At 42.6% G+C, this 25,396-nt stretch overlaps 1 protein-coding gene across 1 annotated transcript in view; it reads left to right on the forward strand.

Annotated features, from left to right (window-relative positions):
• The window catches only part of LOC144690076 (synapse differentiation-inducing gene protein 1-like), a 72,306-nt gene that overhangs the window by 20,590 nt on the left and 26,320 nt on the right, over window positions 1-25,396 (forward strand). The window contains exons 2-3 of the mRNA XM_078557584.1: window positions 1,497-2,071; window positions 16,712-16,849. Coding sequence (XP_078413710.1) covers window positions 1,589-2,071; window positions 16,712-16,849 — 621 coding nt within the window. The 5' untranslated portion in view covers window positions 1,497-1,588. The remainder of the gene's footprint in view (window positions 1-1,496; window positions 2,072-16,711; window positions 16,850-25,396) is intronic.

Genomic DNA, 25,396 nt, shown 5'->3' on the forward strand with positions numbered 1-25,396 from the left:
TGCAGACAGCAATTCAAATTCATACTGAACCTAATGCCCTGGAATCAGGACTTGAGAATTCCATTCCACAAGGAGTTTCCTTTGCAGGCATTTAACACAATATACAGATCGCCATGGCTATTTTAAAATTTCAAATGTCAATAATAAGTGTGCTCCTTTATGTGATATCTGGACTATAAATGAAGGACAGTCATCATCTGTAAAATGAAACATAAAGAACAATGGCTTAGGAAATTGATTGCACAGTGCATGTATTTTGGTCGCTAAATGACTACTTAAGCATCCCATATAGCAGGCAGGAAGGGTAGACACATTAGGAGCTAGAAATGTACCATCCATCAAATTGCTAAAAACCAAAAGCTCATGCCTACATCTGTAACACACACTGAGACCCTTTGGCACATGCAGGTAAGGGGCCTAATGCCTGTTTGAGGCTCCCACTGCAAGATTGGTTTGCCTTGCACCAGTCAGCGTCACCTGCATCAGGAAAACTGGGCCTAAATGCAGTCTAATCAATGGTCCTTAAAGGCATCGCCTGTTAGTCCACAACCAACAAGGTAAGATTCGACACTCCCAAATTTCTATGATATTGAAACTCAAAATTGAAATTATCCAAACTCTGTGGCCTATTTCCTAATGGCACCCAATTCTGGTCACCCAATACCCAACCAGTCACTGACCTACATTGGCTCCTGGTCCACAAACATCACTTTAAAGTTTTTATCCTTGTGTTCAAATCTCTCCAAAGCCTCTAGGCTCACTATCTCTTAAACCTCCTACAATCTTCTGATCACTCTGCTCTGTCCTCTTATGGATCCTCTCACCTCCTTCACCCTTACCATTGGTGGTTTTTGAATTTTACTTTCTTTAAAATATTCCTTCAAACCTACCTGTGTAGCCAAGTTTTAGCCAAGCTTTTAGTCACCTGTCCTAACAAAGTAAACTTTGTGTTATCCAGTACTCTGCCAACCAGAATCCTCTGCTAACTGGAATTCCTGCTGTTACCCTAATACGATTCACCACTTTACCAACTGGGAACAATTACAAAATTATCCGGAACCTGGACCTGCATACTCTTATTATTTTATACTTTAATTTATGTTTCCATGTATTGTTGAAGATTAGAAGTAAAAAGAATACTGTTCTTTACTTCCTGAGCACTTGCTACATGTTTTGCCCTGTATCCCATTGGTAAATGGAACTCTCCTGATTAACCAGCACCACCCATTCCCTGCGCATGCTGGACAATAAAGATTTTACTGTACCTCATTCTGTGGCTCAGTGTCAAACTAGGCTTGATAACACTCCTTTGAAGCCTTTGGGGATGTTTCGCTGTATTAAGCAAGATGCTGATTGAGCTCAGAAAAGTTAGTAATCTACAAAAAAAGGTGGATGGAGAGGTCAATAAGTCTGATGGTGCATCAGGAGCCCTCACCTGGTCCCTTGCCTTGAAGTGATAAGCAAAAGAATATTTCTGCTCTCTCAACAGGAAGAAGACCTAGAGGTCGGATGTGCTCCACTTAAATAACTTTTCTTCTTGGACAGCATTGGGAATTCTGAAGAAAATAGGTAGGAGGTAACAAGCAAAATGGAGAGTCACATGGATCAAAGCAAGAGCTTGAATCACAAAGCTCCTATCGAGGCTGGGAAGAGGAACGGTCTAATCAACACCAAAGACTTGGCAGCAGACGGCAAGGACGGGCTGGTATCTCTCTATTCAGCCCCTCAATACCAGGGACACACACTGGGGAGTTTCCCACCTCAGAACTACATAGAGAGGAGCAGGAATGACTCCGGCCAGCAACAGGTCCTCAACCCCAGTACCCTGCAACATGCAGTCGAGGCCCAATACCGACCCAATATCATTTTGTACTCCGAGAGCATCCTGAGACCCTGGAGTGAAAACAACAGTTCAGACTGCTGTGAAACAACTTTCATTGAAAGCAGATCCCCCACAAAGGATGGCCTGGATTATGGAGACAGCCAATTTATAGACCTGTCAGCTGATGATAGCAAAGTCCAAACCCTGTCTTATGATGTGGAGGATGACGATGACTTCCAAGAGCTGGAGGTAGGAATCTTTTTCAAACTGTTCCTTCAGAAGCTAAATTCTTGGGTTAATGGGAGGTGGGTAGTGGGGGGGGTGGAATAATTTCAATATAAACTGCCCAATGGAAATGAGTACGGAATTGGGTCTGAATCCACTTTACAACCTTGCCCAATTTTACACTCCATTGAAGTCAATGGAAACAATTCCAGTGAGCAAGTGCCCAATCTGTGCTATAGGCTCCCTTGCAGATGGTGGAAGCGTCAACAACAACAACTTGCATTTACACAGTGCCTACAACATAGTAAAAAGTCCCAAGGTGCTTCACAGAGGTGTTAGCAAATAAAATTTTACACCCAGCCACATGAGGGGACATTAGGGCAGGTGACCCAAAATTTGAACAAAGAAGTAGATTTTAGTGAGCGTTGTCAAGGAGGGCAGAGAGGCGAAGAGTTTTAGAGTGGAGTTCTAGAGTTTAAGGCCAATGAGAAGCACAAGGGCCTTGACAGAATGATAACAATTGTTATCAATTCGGTATGTACTGAAGGTTGTGTTAACTGAGCAGATTTCGATTTAAGTCTTCCCACTTTCACTAGAGGAATAATGAAAGTGTTTTTTAAAACCTTTTTTTAAAACTTGTTTTTATGTAACACTTTACACAACCTCAGGTCATCCCAATGCATTTTACAACCATTAAATACTTCTGAAATGTACTCACTGTTGTAATATAGGGAAATGCGCCAGTTGATTAATACACAGCGAGCTTCCACAAACAGCCATAAGAAAATAACCAGATCATTTGTTTAGTCAAGGGATAATTATTGGCCAGGAAACTGAGGAGAGCTCCCCTGTTCTTCATTGGATCTTTTACATCCACCTGAAAGGATATATAGAGTCTCAGTTTAATGCCCCATCCAAAAGACGACACCACTGGCAGTGCAGCACTCCTTCAGTACTCTGGTGAAGTGTCAGCGTAGATTCAAGTCTCTGGAGTGGGGCTTGAACCTACAGCCTTCTGATTCATGGGCAAGAGTAATACTGAGCCACAACTATAGTTAGCAAATTACACCAGGGGTCATACTATCTACGAAACTGAAACCAGTCAAAATACAGTAATTGTTGTCAAAACTAGACTGATGGACTGTTGTGTTAATTAGGTCACAGAATCACCTTTCGGTTCTCACATCAAATTCTTCTTTTGCCCAATTTGGTAAAAATGAAAGTAAACACAGTTCTGTAATAATATGAATCAGATTGCCAGTAATTACTTTGTGGGAGCTGATGTAGGAAGAAGTCATGTTAAAGATGTCATTAGCTGCCAAATTCTGCAGACTTTAATGTGCGGCAGTTTAACCATATAACCAGAGGACACGGGTTTAAGATAATTGGAAGAAGGCAAGATGAGGCATTTTTTTTGCACACTGAGTTATTAAGAGCTGGAATGCACTGTCTGAAAAAGCAGTGAAATCAGATTCAACTGTAACTTTCAAGAGAGAATTGAAAAATGCTTAAGAAGGGAATATTTTTAGGTTATGGGGAAAGAACAGGGGAGTGGAACTAATTGGATAGCTTTCAAAGAGATGGAATATATTGTTACAGACAGGAGGGGGGTCCGTTCAAACACCACACATTTTTCTCTCACTGGAGACAGAGAGGTGTTTTGATTTGTTTCCTTTTTAATAAGCAGTGGTGTATTTCCCAACCTCTCAGTTTTTTGTGTGGTCCAATTCCTACGGCAAACTCGGGTAGGGTGAACTCAAAAGGTTATTTTATTGTGCGCATTCAAAAACCTTGAAAAGGAGGGTCTGCAATGTTCCCCTCTGCACACATACAGTAAAGAGAAGGACAGAGGCAGAAGGTTTGACAGTGCAGAGACAAGGGTGAAAAATAAATATTGGTTCATGTGAAGCCCAGAGTCCAGAATCGAAGCCCCATGAGGAATTCCTTCATGGAGGTCAGCAAGCTGAAAACCGGTGGTGTAAAATTCACTTTTCCGATGGGGTTGACTTCACAAGATGAAATAGGCATGCATCTGTTTGTAGGTGATGGTGCAGAACTTTCAGCTAGGGCAGGGTAGTTGGGGCCAGTTGTCCAGCCTGGCCAGAGCTCCTCCTGTGTAGCCTGCTAGTCAGCTCAGGAAGTCAATATTAATTTGTTTAACAAGCCAGAGTCTTAGGTCATGTGGTCAGACCTCTCCACAAGGTCTTGAACAAAGGATGTTTATCCAGTGTCTGGAGTTCAGCTTGGTCTTCAGGACTGCTAACATCCCCATCATTGTGGGTTAAAGGGAATGTTTGAGAGGTCATTATCTTAATAGACTCTCTGACTCCGCAAGCCTGGTCTATCAAATGCAAATGGCTTTGTGTAGCTTGCTTTGAAGTTAGGCTGTGCCGTCCCCAGGTGGTCTGGTCATAGCTCCTGAGAAATAGCGAGATGTGACATTTCCAACACTGCGACATGGCTTCTTTAGTTCTGGTGAAACACAGGCAATAACTCACAGACATAGGGTCAGCCATCCTAATGGTCTTTGTCAGCCAGTTTAAAATTAAGAAATAACCATGAGGTCATATTTTATAAAAGAAAAGTACAGCGTTAGGTTCTGTTCCATCGCAGTATATTTTATATATATATATATATATATGTATGTATATAAAATCATACAATTTTCTCACCCTCTGCCTACTTCAGCATCTTTTAAAATGAGTTCAGAATTCCCCCCTCCTCCACTTTGTCTGAAAATCCATTCCAGGTGCAGATAATTTTTTACGGATAAAGTATCAGTCTTAAATGTACAGTTTTACTAGTTTGAACCCATGTCCTACTTTAAATTAAATGCCCAGAGTCATACTCTAGATTTATGCCTTCCACCCCCATGACTCTCATCTATTCCTCTCAGCCACCTCCCCTCCAGGCTGACAAGCCAACGTTTTCCCAGTCCCTCCTCATAACTCAGATCCCTGTCATTAGGCTATTAGCCTTGTGGCACTTTGCTGCACTGTCTCCAGTTTTTAATGTCTCTTGTTTCTCAGTGATCAGAACTGAACCCAGTACTCAATGTGCAGTCTGACCAGAGCCCTGTACAGTTTGATCATGACATCCCCTGCTTTGTATTCTACTGTGCTAACGACAATTTTCAACATCCTATTGGCTTAACTGACCTTGTTGAGTGTCGAGCTTACTACAACTTTTCAACCTCTTTCTACCTCTTCCGGAGCCAAATCAACCCCACTTTCCTTCCCTGTGTGCGTCATTTTAGGTCAGCCTTAAATCTCATCTGTCATTTTTCTGACCACCATGAATACTTTGCCCAATTCATTTTGTTGTTTCTGACCTGTCTCCTCCAGTTCCACTGCATATTCTGGTTTTTAATCATCTGCAAACTGGCTGCCTGATGCAAAACTGATGCAAAACAGACAGCTGATCCAATCTCCTCAGATTCTCATCATTGACATAAACCCGAGGTCAGGAAACACAGGGTCCTGAGCATCTCACGCAGTCCTCTTTTTCCCACTCCACCACTGACCCCCCAACACTGGCATTATTCCTTTAACCAGGAGTTTTCTGCTCTCCAGCCAGTTTCTTATCTATTCCCACAGTTATCCCTCACTCTTCATAGTGTTATGGCATGGCAGATGCTTTGTGCCAGGTGGACCAAATCCACAAGAGAAACTTGGTCGTGCTATCACAACAGTTTTGCAATTTGCATTATTACAAGAAGATGTGTGCACTGAATTCAGAAGTAATAAGTTCACTAAGATTTTTAGAGATTTTAAAAATTAAATTAAAATATTTATTAACAAAATAAAAGATTTCAAGCGCATGTTACAATTACTACTATAATAACTCCTAAAATTCCTAATTAACTTGACTCCCAGTGCACTCCCTTTAAGGAAACAGTCCAAAATAGAATTTAGATTTAAAACAGAACCATCAAATTAACACAATACCCACTTGACAGTGGAATTCCAAGTGGCTTTTCCCCAACTTCAGTTTCGCTACATAGCAAGGTTATGCACAAATGGCTGGAGGCTTCATTAAGGCTATTTCACACACTCCTGTTAGGTCTTACTTGGCCTTCTTCTACATAATCTTTCATTCTCCTTTATATATGTTTCTCTCTTTTTAATATGTAAATTCTATTGTTTCATATGTCTTTGAAATTGTATCTCCCTCACAATATAAAAATGTTCATGTTGCCAATATTGTCAGTGACCTTTGGGAAAAATAAGCATACTCTTTAGCCTTGCTTATCTGGCTAGTTGTAAACAGACTAACATCCCTTTGAAATCCAAATCTCTTCATTTATCTAAAAATGCTAATTCCCTTCACACCTTACATGCTCATCCAGCATCCATGTTTACTCATTAGCATGTCAAGCACCTAGCTTCTTTTAATGATTTAAAGCTTGAAGTCTACTTGACTCCAGATGTAATTAAATCACACAGACAGACTCAACTATACTTAGCCCAATAAACCTACTTCACAATAACCAGGAAAATACCATAAAAATTATTATACTTTCGTCACAATAGTTCCAACTTTCACCTATGGCCCTTCATGTGAAATATTGTCCAATTGGTTTTAAAAGCCTAGGTACTCTACAATGTAGAAGTCAGCTTGAGTTATCACTTCCTCAAAAAATTTGACAAGGTTAGTCAACCAGGATCTTCTCCTTCTACAGCCATGTTGACTACTGTTTACTAGGTTATTATTGTACAGATCACCTGTTAGCTTACTCTGATGGTCAATGCCATTTTATGGGATTAAAGTGGAACTCATGGCTCTGTAATTATGCCTGTTTTGCTCCCCTATTTGAATGTGGGCGCAACATTTGCCTGTTTTCAATCTACTGGTATCTCCACACTGCTCATTAACTCACTGATAATGATTGTCACTGCCTCACAAATCCCCTCCCTAGGCCGGGATTTTCCAGCCCCGTTGTGGGTGGGACCCACCACGGGTGAGGCGGGGGCGCCCCAGCCAGAAGTCCATTGACTTGCGGCGGGACCGGAAGATCTGGCGGCGGGCAGGTGATGAAGATCCCGCCCCTAGAAGTGACCTTTCAGAACATTTGCTATGTTATGCTGATTCTTAGTCTTAAAACACTAGCACCTTTTATGGTTCTTAATTCTTTTCTAACTATTCTTACTAAAGCATTGTCAGCACATGTATCAGTGCTATCAGCCTCACCTGACTCAGAAGGTAATGGATTTAAGTTCCATTTCAAAGATTTATGCTCATAACCCAGGCTGACACTCCAGTGCCTGTACTGAGGCAGTGCTGCATGGTCAGAGGTGCTAGCTTTCAGATTGAATGTTAAACCAAGGCTGAGTCTGCCCTCTCAGGTGGACATAAAAGATTCCACTGCAGTATTTTAAAGAGAAACAAGGAAACAATCTCTATGTTCTGGTCAATATTTACCCCTCATCCAACATCACTATGAGAAATTTTCTGGTCATTTATCACATTGTTGTTTGTGGGATCTTGCTGTGTGCAAATTAGCTGCCACAGTTCCTACATTAAAATAGTGACCAACACTTCTCAAAAATACTTACTTGGCTATAAAATGCTTTGGGGGATTCTGAGGTCATGTAAGTTGCTATACAAATGCAAGTCAATTTTTTTTCCAGTACTGAAATTTTTTTAATAGTCATATTTTTCCACAGCATGTGTGCAGTTTTCTAAGACACTTATGTTCCTGCTGGTCAGCCTTTTAGTGCTTTTCCTCATGTTTCTCCATTCATCTAACCTTCCATTTTTTTTCTTTATGGGATTTACAGGGGTAATATTTTTTCTCATCACTTTTGATTTGTTTGTTAATCCATTTAGGCTCATGTTTGTTTAGCCTGAACTTGCTGAATTTAGGTATATATTTGCCTTGTGCGATCGGCACTATTCCTTCGAAGGTGTTCCATTTATCCTCTCTACTTCATCTTTGCCTGAGCACCTTCCTCCAATCCAGTTGCTTTAGTTGTTTCCTTGTTCATTATATACAGTTATATACAGGTCGAGTATCCTTTATCCGAAATCCTCAGGGCCAATCGCGGTTCAGTGTTCAGATATGTTCGGTTTTTGGATCTACCGTATATACAATAGGTCTGGGCCTACTTACATTAAAATAGCCTCGGCCTAGGTTAGCTATAGCCTACAAACACTAGGTTGGTTCTCCACTTGCTAACTCTCTCTCACCCTACTTCTTGCCTGTTAACACTTATTACACCTGTAACATAAATATTACATTGCTTTATTAACATACAAATTAACTGCAAAGCCATTCAAAAAAACACTCGGTTTTTGGATGTGTTTAGTTTTCAGATGTACGAATAAAGGATATTCGACCTGCACTTGGCTGGTAGCCTTTGGTGCCTCTAAATCCCAGATCATTCAGTTCTAGCACCGCACCTCAGAAAAGATAGATTGGGTCTGGAAAGGATACAATGCAGATTCACAAGGATCATGTTCAAGCTAAAAGGATTCAATTACAGGTTGCAAAGATTAGGCTTGTATTCTCTCGAGTGTAGACGATTAAGGGGTGATCTGACTGAGGTGCTTATGATTATAGAGAGAAATCTCTGGTTTCCTCTGGTGGGAGTCCAGAACAAGGAGCGTAACTTTAAAACTAGAGCCAGGCTGTTCAGTGATCAGGAAGCATTTCTTCACAGAAAGGGGAACTCTTCCCCAGTCACCACCACCCGAAAAAGGTGTTGAGGCTAGGTCAATTGAAAAGTTCAAACCTGAAAATGATAGATTTTTGTTAGGCAAGGGTATCGAGGGATATTGGACTTGTTGTAATATGCCTTTAAGGGGTAGCAGCATGCCATCACTTTAAGGGAAGTGTGTCATGTGATCCAGCCTCAGTTTCATTTCGGTCTGGAACAGGACACAGACACACAGCGCTGCAGCTCAGATGTCCTCAAGCTTCCTATCCATGAATATATATTCACATGTGCCTCAAATTAATAAATGAACCCACAATATGTTTGCACAAGCCCTTATGAGTGATTGGTGCTTTTTATGTCATTATAACACACACGACAAGACTAAGTCAGGTAAATGAAGATAAAATTCAGATCAGCCATGATTTGATTGAATAGTAATCTAGGTTTGAGAGGTTAAATGACCTATTCCTATATTCCCAATCATTCTGTGGTCATTATTCTCCAGAGATCTATGACTTCCATTGCCTGTACACTGTCTGGGTCATTAATGAATGCTAAGTCAAGGTGGACATTTCCACTTGCAGCTTCCTTGAAGCAATAGGCCATGAAGCAGGCATGCATTGGATTTAACAATTCTGGCTCAAAACTGCTGGGGTATTCCCAGTTTATATTTAGGCTACAATAAGTCTCCCATTAAAATTACTTCCCTGTTCTCACAACACCATTTTACTTCTTCACAATAGTCTTTCTTATGCCAGCCTGCCAGTGGCATGATACACCTGCAGCTGGATTTCCCTCTTTATGGTGGGAATCACACATCAGGAGGTTCCCTGATATTATGGTGCCACCTCCTGGGTGGCTGTGCCTGCCCACATTATTGTCATGATGGGACAAGCTGGTGTTGGGACCGCCGCTGCCCAAAGCAGGCCCAAGGCGGGAACAGAGGTGGACAGATGTCGAGGCGGGCAAATTAGAAGCCCACCTCCATTCACTGGGACATTGGTCCAGTTCTGTACGTGAGTATTAAGCACCCTAACCCTCATTCCTCAACTGCCTCATCTCCCTGTCCCCATGCCCCCTCCATACACCCCATTCCCCCTCCATAACTCCCATGACCCTCATATCCCTTCATGGCCCTATATCCTTCCATGCCCACTCATTCGGTATCCACTATGGACAGAACTCACGAGTCCTATAATAACATTGGGAAGAATTTTCAGATGCTCATGAAACTGTCAAAATAAGCAAATAGCAAATCTAAAATCTCTTCAAAAAACCTTAATCCTCTCAAGAGCTCATAAAACTGGTAAGAAAGTCAAAGCTCACAGTCCTCTTGACAGTTTTATCAACAACCCCTGCTGAGCTGAATCCATGGGCAGAATTTAATGCCCTCCATTGAGGCGAGTTTGAAGGCTGGAGGGTATTTAATCAGGTGGAAGGGTACCAGGTAGGGACCCTGCCACCTTCCTGCCTCTGCCCCAATTAAACCTGGGATGGAAAGGTTGCAGATGGCCTATCTGCCCCGCCATCAATTGAAGTTCTTTATGTTTGAATTAAATTCAGCCCCATTAGTGGGATTTCAAGCTCAGCCAAGTATCCATAATGAGGTTCCATTGCATAATTATGTCAACAAAGCCTCCAGGAGTGTAAACATTGATGTTTTTGCAAAAATGGGACAGATCAACATCTGTTCCACTGTTTCAAAGGTGGAATAGATAATGAACTGTCAATCAAATAACTCAGCCATTTGTTCCATTGTTTCAAAAGCTGAACAGATGGCTTACCTGCCAATCAAAGAAAAGATCAATGAACAGAGTCCAACTGACACATTAAAATCTGAATCTCAATATCATTCAATGCAAAAGAGCACTTTATCCACTGAACAAAGGACTCTAATGCAGCTGAAAACTTTCACAACGCTGGTCAATTTAATGGTCACTTACCCTTTAAGAACAAAGCTCTATAATAAATCATTGTATTTAAAGTAGATTTAAATTATCATACAGCATCTAATTATGAAATGTAAGGTTGTCAACACGTTTTTTACACTTACCTGTTAAAATGTTCCCAAATCCAGAACAGCCTTCTGCCATGATTCACAACCCTTCTGACTTGACATGAACTACGTCACCTTTAGAACCTTTCTGAAGCCAGCCCAGCTCCATGAAAATTGCAGGGGTTCTGAAATCACCAGACCCACACCCCCCCACCCAACCCCCACCCCCTCAATGAAGTGGCCTGCGTCTGGATTTCTGAGTGTAGGCTCACAACCTGTACCCTTACCCTGCACCTGTGAATATAGCAGAGGATTGAATTGGGGGCACGAATCCTGGAATCAGGTCACCCACCTCTTTATCCCTTCCTGCCTGACATGGGTTTACCCCATGACCGGACAGCAAAATCTGGTCCGAGTTTGTCATATAGGAACAGGAGTCAGCCATACAGCCCCTTTTCCACCATCCTGTTCAGTCATGGCTGATCTTCACCTCAACTCCATTAACCCCCGATTGCTGCACATCCATCAATAATCTAAGCCTTGAAAATGACATTTGGCTTAGAATCTACAGCATTTTGGGGAAGATGGTTCCAAATTTCTAATATCCTTTATGTAAGAAAGTGTCTTCTGATTTTACTTCAAAATTGCCCAGGCTAATTTTAAACTCACGCGCTCTTGTTCCGATTCCCCAGCTGGAGGAAATGAATTCTCTTTATCTATCATTTATCAAGTTAAAAATCTCATTTCGATCACCCCTTAAACTAAAGGAAATGCAAAGCAGGTTTATCCAGTTCGTCCTCATAATTGAAACTTTTTAACCCAGTGTGATTCTGGTGAATATGCACAGTACCCCTACCAATGCCAATATACCCTTCATGAGGTGCAGTGCCCGGAACTGAACTGTGTACACAAGATAGGGTCTGACTAACTGTATCCTGTTCACTACAGCCACTGTGTTGAGTTGGTTTGTCCAGTTTTCTTCCTGGCTGAGATGAACCATCAGATCAGGTGTTTAGGTTCCGCAGTGTTAAAGGTCAGGGATCGTCATGGCGTTTCCTCCGTGCAGTGAGTTCCTTATCTCAGCCAGGTCTTTGAGTGAGTTGCTGAGCAAAGTCAAGAGTTGTCACCTTAGGGACGGATAAGGTAAAAGAAAAATCTAAGGGGAACCCTACCCATATGACTCTCAGCATCAGGAAAGGCTTGGAAGTCACAACCACCTGCCCACACTTTATGTTTGAGAAATGTCTTGTCACATGTTCCACAGGTACAGGAAATGATGGAGCTTGAGTAAAAAGAAAGAAAGACTTGCATTTATACAGAACCTTCTACATCCTCAGGACGTCCAACAGTGCTTTATAGCCAATTAAGTGCTTTTGAAGTGTAATTATGCTGGTAATGTAGAAAATGTGGCAGCCAATTCGTGCACAGCAAGGTCCCAGGAGCAGCAATGTGATAATGACTATCCAATCTGGTTTTGCGATGCTGAGAGGACTCGCTTGATCTTCTTTGAAATAGTGGTGTGAGACATTTTATGCCCACCTCAGAGGGCAGACAGAGCCTCCACTAAACTTTTATCTGAAAAACAGCACTGTCAACAGTGCAGCCCTCCCTCAGCACTGCACTGGGAATGCCAGCCTAGATTAAGTGCTCAAGCCTGGAGTGGGACATTCTAATTTGGAGGTGTGCATGAACGTTTCAGGCATGGGTAAAGGGTGCCTCATGTTTTTCCTTTCACAAACGGAGGGTAGTGCATGTTTGGTCATTAATACATGAACGATTCCTGCCTGCCATATTGGGGCCTTGTTAGGACCAATTTCTAGGCCACTGAACCCCTATCATCATTTGCAATATCATTTTGTAAATCTTGAAATGAACACAATTTCACTAGGCTTCATTCAGTTCTATTTTGGAGTCAAATCTACACCCTCGCGTATCTTCTGTAACTCGGCTGATTGAATAGAAATTCTAAAGCAGTCTTCGAATAGAGTGCTTTATGTCCTTTGTAAGGATAGCAGTATATTTTTATATTACATTTCTAATAAAACTGAGACTATAATGTAGAAAGAATTGGTTTAAATCGTGACTTAAATAAGTTTTGGCTTGAAATTGGGACAGGTGGCACACATTGTTTGGGTTCTGTTTGGGGACCAAAATGGTGTCTGCAGCGCACCTGCACACTTTTGGGGTGAGTCACGCCACAGGCGCTACATTATGATGGCATATTGACTGCCGTAAATACGCAGGACCTGCTTACAGATTAGCTGCCAATTGATTTCCTCTGTCTGTGACTTCAATTTTACAAATGTTTGGAACTTTCTGTGTATGTTTAAAGTTACAAAACTTTATGAGGAGTAGCGTGGCAGAGTTTTTTCTGACTTCAAGGCTTCTGCAGAAACCAGTTGCTCCCAGGCATGAATTCACTAGTAGCCATTCCCTTGGAGCACAGCATGACTTGGAGAATGACTAGATGCCACACAGAACAGGACAGGCTGCTGGAAGAGAAAGGAGGAGGAGAGAGAGAGAAGGGCTCTCAGTGGGAGGCCATATTCATCCTGGCGTGTTCAAGGAACAATTCCCCTTACGAATCTCAGTGAGGATAACGATTTGTTACTTCTGCTCTTCAGTAAGGAGGTCCTCACTGAAATCTGCCACCTGCCGCAGCCTCCATTGAGACCTCAGAGTAGGGCAAGGATGGCATTACCAGTGGCTGTAAAGTGGCCGCTTTGAAGAACTTTATGCATCCTGCTCCTCCAACATAGAGCTGGAAACATTGGCAGCATCTCATGGCTTGCCATCCACTGTTCTGTAAGGGAGGTCACTGATGATCTCTATTCATTGAGAGATAACTACATTTCATTTGCTTTGGCCAGAGAGAATCCAGCAGAGCAAGCACATGGCTTCACTAGGATTGCAGACTGTCCCCTGGTGTAGGTGCCATTGACCTCAGCTCATCATTTTACAGGCACTGCATGTCAACTCTGCCCATTAAAGGAACTGAAAGAGATTTCATTCCCTCAATGTTTAGCTGGAGTGTGACCATACACAGCAAGACATGAAGGTCAATGCCCAGTATCCTGGCAGCAGCCACAATGCCTTCATTCTGTGCAATGCACTGTGCCAGCTACATTTGGTAACAAGTAACAGTATGTTGTAAAAAGGCATGGGGCCTCTCAACAGTGTGTGGCAACCCATTCAAGCAACTTGTAGTCATAAAAGATGAGATAGGGTTGCAGCCAGCAACAAGCTACAAGAGCAGGTCAGAGGCTAGGAATTCGGCAGCAAGTAACTCACCTCCTGACTCCCCAAAGCCTGTCCACCATCCACAAGGCACAAGTATGATGGAATGCTCTCCACTCGCCTGGATGAGAGCAGCTCCAACAACACTCAAGGAGCTTGACACCATCCAGGACAAAGCAGTCCGCTTGATTGGCACCCCATCGATAAATATTCACTCCCTCCGCCACCGATGCACAGTAACAGCAGTGCACACAACCTACAAGATGCACTGCAGGAACTCATCGAGGCTCCTTAGACAGCACCTTCCAAAGCCACGACCACTACCATCTAGAAGGACAAAGACAGCAGATAGATGGAAGTTCCACCAATTGGAAGTTTCCCTCCAAGTCACTCACCATCCTGACTTGGAACTATATCATCATCCCTTCACTGTCACTGGGTCAAAATCCTGGAGCTCTCTCCCTAACAGCACTGTGGGTGTATCTGCATCACAGGGATTGCAGCAGTTCAAGAAGGCAACTCACCACCACATTCTCAAGGGCAGTTAGGGATGGACAATAAACGCTGGCCTTGCCAGCGATGCCCATATCCCATGAATGAATAAAAAAAGAGAACCATATAAGAAAATGCTACAAGAGGAATGCTATATTTTTACTTACTTGGCAAGAAGGGAAGAAAGAAAGACTATTGCTGCCCTCGAGACCTGAGGTGGAAAATGCTTAATTCTTCATTGGCCCTTATTAAATAGACACACAGTAATTCTTGGAGACTGGGCTAAGGTGGGCTTCTTTGCATGCTTGGTTAGGTTGTTTAAGATTAATGCATTATCAATAATAAATGAAGTGAATTATCAAACGTATTGGCCTGGATCTTCTGAGGAATGGCAATCATTGTAGAATTGGGGGGAAGACGGGACACGCCCCCTTTTTACGGCACTGGCTGCCATCCACTAAGTTTAAATGTAAAGTGTGAATGATAGAGCATGGGTGAATGGATAAATGTTACTGAGCGAGTGGATGAATGAGTGAATGAGTAGGGTGGTGGGGTGGGTGAAGTAAGTGGATAAGTGGATCGAATGGGTGAGGTAAGTGCATAGGTGGGTAGGGCGGGTGAGATGGTAGGTGGGTGAGGTGGGTGAGTGGGTAGATGAGCCAGGGTAGTCCAGTCATGTTGGGAGGGTTAGTCAGGTAGGGGGGTAGTCAGGTCTGGTTGGAGGAGTAGTTGGGTGGTCAGGGGGTAGCATGGTCAGGAGGTGTAGTTGGGTTGGGTTGGAGAGTTGGTTGGGTTGGGTCAGAGGTTAGGCTGGATGAGTCAGGAGTTAGTCAGGGGATCAGGGAGGTAGTTGGGTGCTCCGGGGATGGGGGGGGTGGGGGTGGTGGGGGGGTGGGGGAGTCCAGGGGTCATCGGCAGGTCAGGGGATATTTGGGTTCTCGGCTGGTCAAGGTGGTATTTGAGGGTTCGGGAGATAGTCAGTGGTCAGGGTGCTAGTTGGGGGTCGGAGACGGTCAGGGGATCGGTGTGAGTAATTTGGGGGACAGTTCTGTAGTTACCCAGGTGCTAAACTAGGATTTTTCTGTCTAACATTTCCTGGGAAACTACCCAGGTAAGTAAGTCGGAACCACCCAAAGTCTCTGACTCTAACTCAGAGTTGGAGACTTTTTTGGAGGGTCCTGGGGAGCAGGGGAATTGCCCATTGGAAGTTCAAACTTCCCAGGCAATTCCCATGGAGGTCAGGGCGTTAGCACTTCCGGAGGGTCCGACACACATCTTCAGATGTACTTCTGGTCTCCAACGATATGGAGATCGGAGCATCTGCTGTCCTAGCTCTCTGCAAATCTATATATTGGTTAAAAGTTTTATCCACTATTAAAGTTAATTCAAGTCGAACGAGGAGGCGTCATGCACAGAAGTTAGCCCCTCGGTGATGCCAAGAGAAGAGAATGTTCACAAGACTGCCTTTTTATGATCAATCCTTACTTGTGGACAAATTGGCTGTTATAATGTGTGTGCTCTTTAAATAAATTCCTCGCCTCTCTTTTTTTTATCTAAAAAATTAAATAGTGATCTATCCCATTGCTGCCTCAGTTCTTCCCTCCACTAGGAGGTGTCAGACTAGCTGAACAAAACTAGTGAACAAATGGGCAAAAAATAAATAAAATTGCAAATTGGATCATTAAAGTCAATTGTTGTTGGCACCAGTTCATTGTTTTAAAGTGTGTGGTAGAGCGGTTTTGAAATAGCCAGCCAATTCACGACAGTCCCCATTACCCTCATTTGAATTTGTTCTGAGTTCCCTATGTCTCATGATGGGACAGCCTATCCCTCGACTATCTTCTGACTGCATCAATGGTGCTCCTATTTTAATTGGCCAGGAATTGTAGCATCTTGAGCCAATCAGATTTTTCCTCCCTGAAAGGACTAAACTGAGACTGGCAAATGTACTCTTATGAATCACTTAAACGTCAGTCAAGACTGGTCCCTCAGTCTGGACTCCAGTCTTGTAGCTATCGAGCTGTGTCAATAACTCTATTTTATTCAGATTTGTATTTATAGACATTTCTGATTAACAGCGACTGGTATTGAGAGTTCCAATCTTACATTGACGTACAAGTTGTAAACCACAAAACAGAATGCATTGGAATTTAATCACAGCCCATTAACTCTTTACTTAGGTCTTGGATTTTCTCACTAACTTATGTTTTTATTATGAAATGATGGAACATTCCAGGATTATGTAACTAATCGGATGCCTTGCCTTTTGATTTTGTGCAGAGTGATTACTCAAGTGAGACAGAAAGTGAGGACAATTTCCTAATGATACCACCTAGGGACCATCTGGGCCTCAGTGTTTTCTCCATGCTCTGCTGCTTCTGGCCTTTGGGAATCGCTGCCTTCTATCTTTCACATGAAGTAAGTAGGGGTGAAAAGTCACATGGACTGCTAAAAGAAGGTAACATAACAATTCATCATCAAACACTAGCTGACATTGGAGTGACTATTGATCATCATAGCTTTATTCCACAGTGGCAGCAGTTCTATTGGATCAATGTATTTTGTTAGAGCAAAACTCATGAAGCTACTCCTGGTTGTTCTGATTCACTAGTTAATTCAGCCCTGATGGTGTTGCCTACCCACTGCCAGTGTAAATGGTATCTTGAGGCATCTGGAGAGAAATTTGGAAAAGTTGGGGAAAATGTAGTTGTTGTGGTCAATGTTAGAACAAAGTGACATATGTAGGAACAGGAAGGAGGTCTTTCTGAGGGAATATGGGAAATTGGGAGCTAAATTAAAAAGATGGACCTCAAGGGCAATAATCATTGGACTATTGCCCAAGTCAATCCCACATTGGCATAGAGACAGACAGACCAGGAGAATTAGCATGTGACTGAAGGGCTGCTGAGGGAAAGAGGAGTTCCTTTTCATGGAACACAGGCACTAATATTGGGACAGAAAGGAACTGTATCGGTGGGATGAGCTCCCTCTGAAATGAAATAGGACCAGTGTCGCAGCGGAAAGGGTAAATACAGAGGTGGCAAAGCCTTTGAACTAGTAAGGCACTGGGACAGGTCTCCAGGAAATGAAGCAAAGCAAAATATAACTTAAACAGGAAAGGAGCCCATAACGTGACTAAACCAAGGGAGGACATAAAATGGCCAGGGAATAATGAGTATAGAACAGGAGTGGAAAAAAGTAAAAGTAAAAGAAGTAGAATACTTCTTGAATGGTGAGACACCAGGAAATGTTTCCATTCCGAGGATCCTGGATATTGCTGTAAATGAATCACATTAACATGCAGCTACCGCAGGAAATTAGGAAGGCAAATGGTAGGTTAGCTTCTGTTACAAAGAGATTGGAGTATAAGAGTAAAAGAAGTCTTAGTACAATTATACAGGGCATAGGTGAGGTCACACCTGGAATACTATGTGCAGTTTTGGTCTGAGGAAGAACATGCTTATTCGAAAGGGAGTGCAACAGCAGTTCCATAGACTGGTTCCTGGGATGAGAGGATTATCCCATGAGGAGAAATTGAATAGACTAGGCCAATATTCTCTGGAGTTTAGAAGGATGAGAGGTGATCTCATTGAAACATATAAAATTCTTAAGAAGCTTGATGGGGGGATGTTTCATGGGGAGCCTAGAACATGGGTCGCAGTGTCAGAATAAGGGATCAGCCATTTAGGACTGGGATGAAGAGAAATTTCTTCACTCAAAGGGTTATGGACCTTTCGAATTCTTAATCCCAGAGAGCTGTGAATGCTCAGTCATTGAGTATACTCAAGACGGAGGATGATAGATTTTTGGATACTAACAGAATTAAGGGATATGGGGATAGTACAGGAAGGTGAAGTTGAGGTAGATCAGTAATTATCTTGTTGAATGCCAGAGCAGGCTCGAAGAGCCAAATGGCCTACTCCAGCTCCTGTTTCCTATGTTCTTAGGTAAAATAGTTAAGCATAAAGTGAGAGAGACTGCTATTAAAAATGAGTTAAATTATCAGTACAGCAATGCACACAGTGTCTGTAATCAAGGGGGAAACTGGAAGCAATGATACATTACGGGAAACCAGAGTTGGGAATACTAAGACATGGCAGCAAGAAAAAATCAGGGCATTGTAGGGTATGACATACTTAGAAAAGATAGAGAAGGAAAAAGAGGAGATGGAATCATGCTACTCAATAGAGATAACATAATGCCAGTTTAAAATAAAGTGATGCAGCCATCCGTAAGACAGAAGTAGAATCTTTATGAATCAAGATACAAGATAATAAAGGGGCAATCACAGGAATAAGTGTAGCCAATTAGTGGAAGGGAGGTGGGGGAAGATGGATGCAGACATATTGGAAAAATGGAAAGAAAACAAGACTTACATTTATAAGCACTTTTCATACCACCAAAAGCACTTTTCAGCCAATAAAGTAGTTTTTGATGTGTAGTGACTATCGTAATTTATGAAGCACGGCAGCCAATTTGTACTCAGCACATTCCCACAATGTGATAATGACCTGATAATCTGTTTTTGCGATGCTGATTGAGGGATAAATATTGGCCAGGATAACGGGGATAACTCCTGCTCTTTGAAATAGTACCACGGGATCTTTTACATCCACCTGGGAGGACAAATGGGGTCTCGGCTTAATGTCTCATCCGAAAGACGTGAAAAAAAGGATAATATTTATGGGGGAATTTCAAACATTCTGAAATTAGTTGGCCAGGGAAGGTAGGTAAAGGGACTGAGGAAATGGAATTTCTATAATGTATACAGGACTCCTTTCTAACTCCATTTGCAAAGCACCCAACAAGGGAGAATTCACTCTCGGATCTAGTAATGGGAAATGAACCAAAGAAGATAAAAGAAAAACAGGGGAACATCCAGGCAATAGTGGCCATAATATAATATGATTTAAGGTTAAGAGAAAGGCATACACATGATAAAGATCATGTCAAAGACCAGGGCAATAGATTGGAAAAAAAGTTGATTTTAAGGTGCCCAGAATAGAACTACAAGTAAAATGGGCAATAACATTGGCAAACAATGACATTTAAAACTGTGTTCAGAGTCCAGGAAAAATGTATTCAATTAAACACTAATGGCACTCCATGGATGAATGAAGAAACAAGGGAAACATTGAGGACAAGAAATGAGGTGTACAAGAAGTACACGGACAACAGGGGAGAGCGGGATAAAATACTGCGGATGCTGGAAATCTGAAACGAAAACAGAAAATGCTGGAAAAACTCAGCATTTCAGAGCTCTGAAGAAGAGTCATATGGACTCAAAACATTAACTCTGTTTTTCTCTCCACAGATGCCGTTAGACCTGCTGAGCTTTTCTAGCATTTTCTGTTTTTATGTGAGGGGAGAGCATGATATGGGAGAAAAGAAAGAAATTAGGAGAGACGTCAAAAAAGCAGTTAGGTAGGCAGGAACATAAAGCAAATGAGCAAAAATAATTTACAGGCACATTATTAAAAAATGAAAGTCAGGACAGGAATAGGACCACTAAGGGATGGATTGGATAGAATCACAGGTAATGACCACAAAATGGAAGAAATGTTACATAATTACTTGCTTCAGTATTTGCCAGGGAGACAGATTAGGTGGATTGGGGAAGATGAAATCAGGCATGATACAACCACATTTAAAATAAAAAGAGGAGAAATAGTTTAAAAACTAATCAAATTCAAAGAAGATAAAACCCTAGGTTCAGATGGATTACATTAGCGCATTTTAAAAGAATTTAGAGATAGTACTATTGCACATGTTAAATACTTTGTTAGAAAAGGTGTGGAAATGCTAGAGAAATAACAGACAGCCAATGTTATATCTATATTTGAGAAGGGACATGGAACATGTCCAGGAAATTATAAACCAGTCAGCTTAACATCAGTGGTAGGAAAAAAGATGGAATCTACAGTGAAGCTGAAATTGGTAAAACATTGAGAAGCCTAAAATATAATAATGAACAGTCAGCATGGATTTCAATGGGAAAAGACTTGCTTGAATAACCTCACTGAATTCTGAGAGAGAGTAGACAAGGGTAATGCAGTGGGTGTAATTTATCCAGTTTTCCAAAAGGCTTCAATAAGTTTACACTTAATAAACTAATGAATAAGGTCCGAGCATATGGAGTCAGAGGACAAACAGCAGAATGGATAGCTAGCTGGGTGCAAGACGGGAAACAGAGAGTCGGAGTAAAGGGTAGCTATTCAGAGCGACAGAGGTGGAATGTGGTGTCCCCCGAGGATTAGTGCTAGGACCCCTGTTGTTCACAATTTATAGCAATGATTTAGACTCTAGGATCAAAAACCCAGTTTATATATTTACAATTGAGACCAAATTTGGGTGGGGGGGGTGCCAGTCAATACTGAGGAAGCCTGCAACAAATTACAAGTAGACAGTAAATAAAACATCCAAAATGGGCGTATAATTAACAAATGAATTTCAACAAAGATTAAATGTGAAGCATTACATTTTGGTGAGGAAAAATAAGATGGTCATTTATTGTTTGAAAAATAAGAATCTAAATGGGATTGAGGAGCAAAAGGATTTGGGAGCACAAATACGCAAATCACTAAAAATAACGACACAGATTAATAAGGCTATTTTTAAAAATGCAAACCAAGCATTAGGAATTATGTATAAAGGGATAGATTTAAAAAGCTAAACTGTATCAAACCCAGGTTACACCTCACTTGAAGTATTACGCATAGTTCTGGTCACCATATCATTAAAAAAGATATAGGGCTGGATTTTATTATCCCCCACCAGCATGTTTGAAAGGGGCATGTAAAATCGAGCGAGTGGCCTTCCCACTGCCTACCCACCCATCCCAGCTTGCCTGAGATTTTATAGGGAGCGGAGAGACGTCAGGCGGCCTTGCCCGCCCTTGGGCCTATTGAGGCCTTTAAGTGGCCAGTTAATGACCAGTTGCCGGCATCTCTCTAAGCTGGGACTTCCTGCAGAGAAAGAAGTGAAAGTCTTGCTTTAAAGCAATTAATAGTCGTTTAAGGCCCTCATCCCACCATTGCCAGTATTTTCCCTGCGATGGGGGAGGCCCACACCACACAGGAAGTTCATCAGTTTTAGCTTCATGGATGGTGTCAGGCCAGGAGGGGAATGGCCTCCTTTGCAGACTGCCTGGACCCATCAGATCCTGCCTCCCCCTCCCCCACAAAGGTCATCCCCACCCACACTGACCCTCCCCCTAGGCTCAAACCTAGCCCCCGACCCACTCATCACTCACCCCCTCTCCGAGACTCCCAACTCAGACTTACCTGGGCTCCTCAGCATTCTGGACCGTCCGTAGCCACCACAGTAGCCACTGCTCCCAGTGACGCTGCTGGGACTACAGAGTAGCCGGCTGTCCGATTGGCCGGTATCTCTCTAAGGTGGGACTTCCTCCAGAGAAAGGGGTGGAAGTCTTGCCTTAAGGCAATTAACACTGCTCCCAGCGTTAAATTGTTGAGGGGGCAGCCACCAGGATCGTGGTTGGGCTCCCCCACCATGACCTTTTAGCTGGGGGTGTGAGGGCGAGACCACAGCACCCCATAAAATCCAGCCCATTGAAGAGCTGGAGGAGGTGCAAAAATGATTTTCAAGGATGATGCCAGAAATGTAAAGCCATACCTTTCAGGAAAGGATAAACAGGTTAGGTCTCTTTTCTCTTGAAAAGAGAAGGCTGAGGGGTGAATTAATAGAGGAATTTAAATTGTGAAAGATTTTCACAAGAGTATACACAAAAAAGGTGTCTCCACAGTATAGTGATTGCAGGTATAACCTTCCCTACTGTCTTTAGGGGTCACGTGATTCGACTGGCGAATCAGCCTTAAGCACGGGTAATCTTAGGGGCTGAGCTTTCTAGTCATGGACCTGGTTCAAGCATGTAGCTTCTAAAAGAGTTCCGTAATAAAGTTATCTGTTTCAAGTAAGAAACTTGTCCGGTACATCAAGTTCATTTCAATTGGCGACGAGGCTGGGATAGCTCCGATGTTGCACCTCGTCTTGTGAATGTGAGTACATCAATTCTTAAGGGATGAAAGAAAAGTATACTCACCAGTCATGCCACTTTTCAGCAGAATCAACCCTTATTACTCATCCATGGAAGGCTGGAGCCAGTACAGAGAGCGCCTGGGTTTTTATTTCATGGCGAATGAAATAACAGCGGAGGATAAGCAGAAAGCAATTCTTTTGAGTGTCTGTGGTAGCAAGACACATAACCTCATCTGTAGTCTGACAGCCCCGAACGCGATTAATTCTAAGTCTTTTAACAAGCTTGTAGACCTCGTGAAGATGCATTTTTAGCCGAAGCCATCGGTAATTATGCAGAGGTTTAAGTTCAACTCCAGAGTAAGGGCCCCGGGTGAGTCAATCATAACTTATATCGTGAAGTTGAAACAGTTGACTGAGCACTGCGAATTTGGAGATACACTCAATGGCATGTTGCGGGACCAGTTGGTTTGTGGCATTCACAATGACACCATTCAGCGCCGTTTACTTGCAGAAGTTAACATTGATTTGAAGCACACCATGGAATCAGCACTAGCAATGGAGAGTGCTTAGATGGAATCAGCACTAGCAATGGAGAGTGCTTAGATGGACTTTGCAGAGTATGCACCATAGCACCCCTGTTCAATGGGGGCGGGAACCTACTGCCAGGCGTGGCACAAAAACCAGAGAGACAGCCGCGAAATGGGATATGATCTCTACTGCTGGAAAAACGGAAAGGCATAGTGGAAGCATCCCACCAGTTATTCAGAAATTAATCTGTTACTGATGTGGGGGTAACCATGTACCAGAAACCTGTAGATTTAAAGAGGCAGAATGCCACTACTGTCACAAAAAAGGGCATGTAATAAAGCAATGGAGGGCAAAATCGAGGCAGCCAATCAGACAGTAAGCCAAGATGATTGAAGTGCACAATGTAACAGAACCAGAAGCTGCCGATACTGATATCTATTCCCTACACAATGTCAAAGCAGTAAAAACTGAACCAATCGCCGTCACCCTTCAAGTGAATGGGAAGCTTTTAGTCATGGAGGTAGACATAGGAGCCTTAACCACAATGGTGGGAGAACACACATTTAACTACCTAAGTGAAGGTGCCCAGCCACTGAATCTGGAGCAAACCACGGCTCAGCTGAAGATGTACACTGGAGAGTCAATACAGGTAAAAGGGCATCGCCACAGTACCTGTGTCCTATAGGCAACAGACAGCCCAGCTTCCAGTGATCATTGTAGCAGGTGAAGGACCTAGTCTTCTGGGCAACGACTGGTTACAAACTATTACGCGCAACTGGTCGGAAATCTTTCAAGTGAGCTGTTGAGGAAGTATGACAGCGTAATGCGTGACAAATTGGGAAAGATTTTGGTTACAAGCAAAAATATTTGTAGTTTTGACGGTGACACCCCAGTTCTATAAGGCCAGACCTATGCCTTATGCCCTAAAAGCGAAGGTGGATGCAGAATTGTGCTGCTTGGAGAAGATGGGCATCACCCACCCACTCATAGTCCCTGTGATGAAACCAGATCAAACTATTCACACCTGCAGAGACTACAAATTAACTGTGAACAAGGCTACTAAATTAGATAAATATCCTAAACAGGGGATAGAGGATTTGTATGCTAAACTAACTGGAGGCAAATCTTACACCAAACTGGACATGAACCATGCATACCAACAGCTACAACTGGATAGCACATCTAGAGGGTATGTAACCATCAACACACACAAGGGCCTGCACCAATATACATGCCTACCCTTTGGAGTATCATCTGCATGTGCAATCTTCCAAAGGACCATGGAAAGCCTATTGCAAGGACTTCTCTGAGTAGTAGTGTACATGATGACATCTTGATCACAGGATCAACAGAAACCAAACATTTGGCCAACCTAGAAGAGGTTTTAAGAAGAGTTTTGGAAGCTGGTGTATGATTGAAGAAAGAGAAATGTACTTTCCAAGTGACTGAAGTCACTTACTTGGGTCATTGAGTGGATGCCCAGGGGTTGCCTCCAGTAGAGGAGAAAATTAGGGCAATTAAGGAGGTGCCCTCTCCTACCAGTGTCACTGAACTCAAGTCTTTTGTGGGCATGATAAATTATTACGGTTGCTTCTTGCCAAGCTTGTCAACAGTGTTAGCACCATTGCACTTATTACTGAAAAGAACCATCATTGGTCATGCAGTGCGCACAAGAAGAAGCCTTCATAAAGGTCAAGAAGACATTACACTCATCATGTCTACTTGTACATTATGACCCATAAAAAGAATTAATATTAATATTAACTTGTGACGCATCTCCAAACGGGGTGGGAGCGGTCTTGTCACACAGGATGGAAGATGTTTCCAAAAGGCCAGTTGGCTATGTCTCCAGAACCTTCTCTGCAGCCAAGAGGGTTTTTCACAACTAGAAAAGGAAGTTTTATCAGTAATATTTGGAGTGAAGAATTTCCAGCAGGATTTGCATGGCCGACATTTCACCATAGTGTCTGACCACAAGCCACTAATGGGTTTATTAAGTGAAGATAAAGCAATTCCACCGATAGCCTCAGCCAGAATTCAACATTGGGCTTTGATTTTATCGGCATATGAATACACGTTTATGCACCATCCGCATGTGCATATTGCAAATGCAGATGCACTCAGTCATCTCCCGTTACCAGATGGCATTATACATGCTCCAGTGCCACAAGAAATTGTGCTTGTGCTGAATTTCTTGGACTCTTCGCCGGTCTGTGCAAAACAAATAAGGAATTGGACAAACTGGGATCCAATTTTGTCAAAAGCCTGAGACCAGGTATTGCAAGGATGATCAAACTCGCCAGTGTTTCAAGAGATAAGACCATCCGATGCCCATAAAACTGAGTTCTTGACAAAGCTTCACAGCGCATTTCAAAGGTGAAGATGCTTGCGTGAAGCTGTCTGGTGGCCAGGTATAGACAATGACGTTGAAAGTATGGT

Source organism: Cetorhinus maximus, chromosome 14, assembly GCF_964194155.1.
Source record: "Cetorhinus maximus chromosome 14, sCetMax3.hap1.1, whole genome shotgun sequence".
Taxonomy (NCBI): domain Eukaryota; kingdom Metazoa; phylum Chordata; class Chondrichthyes; order Lamniformes; family Cetorhinidae; genus Cetorhinus; species Cetorhinus maximus.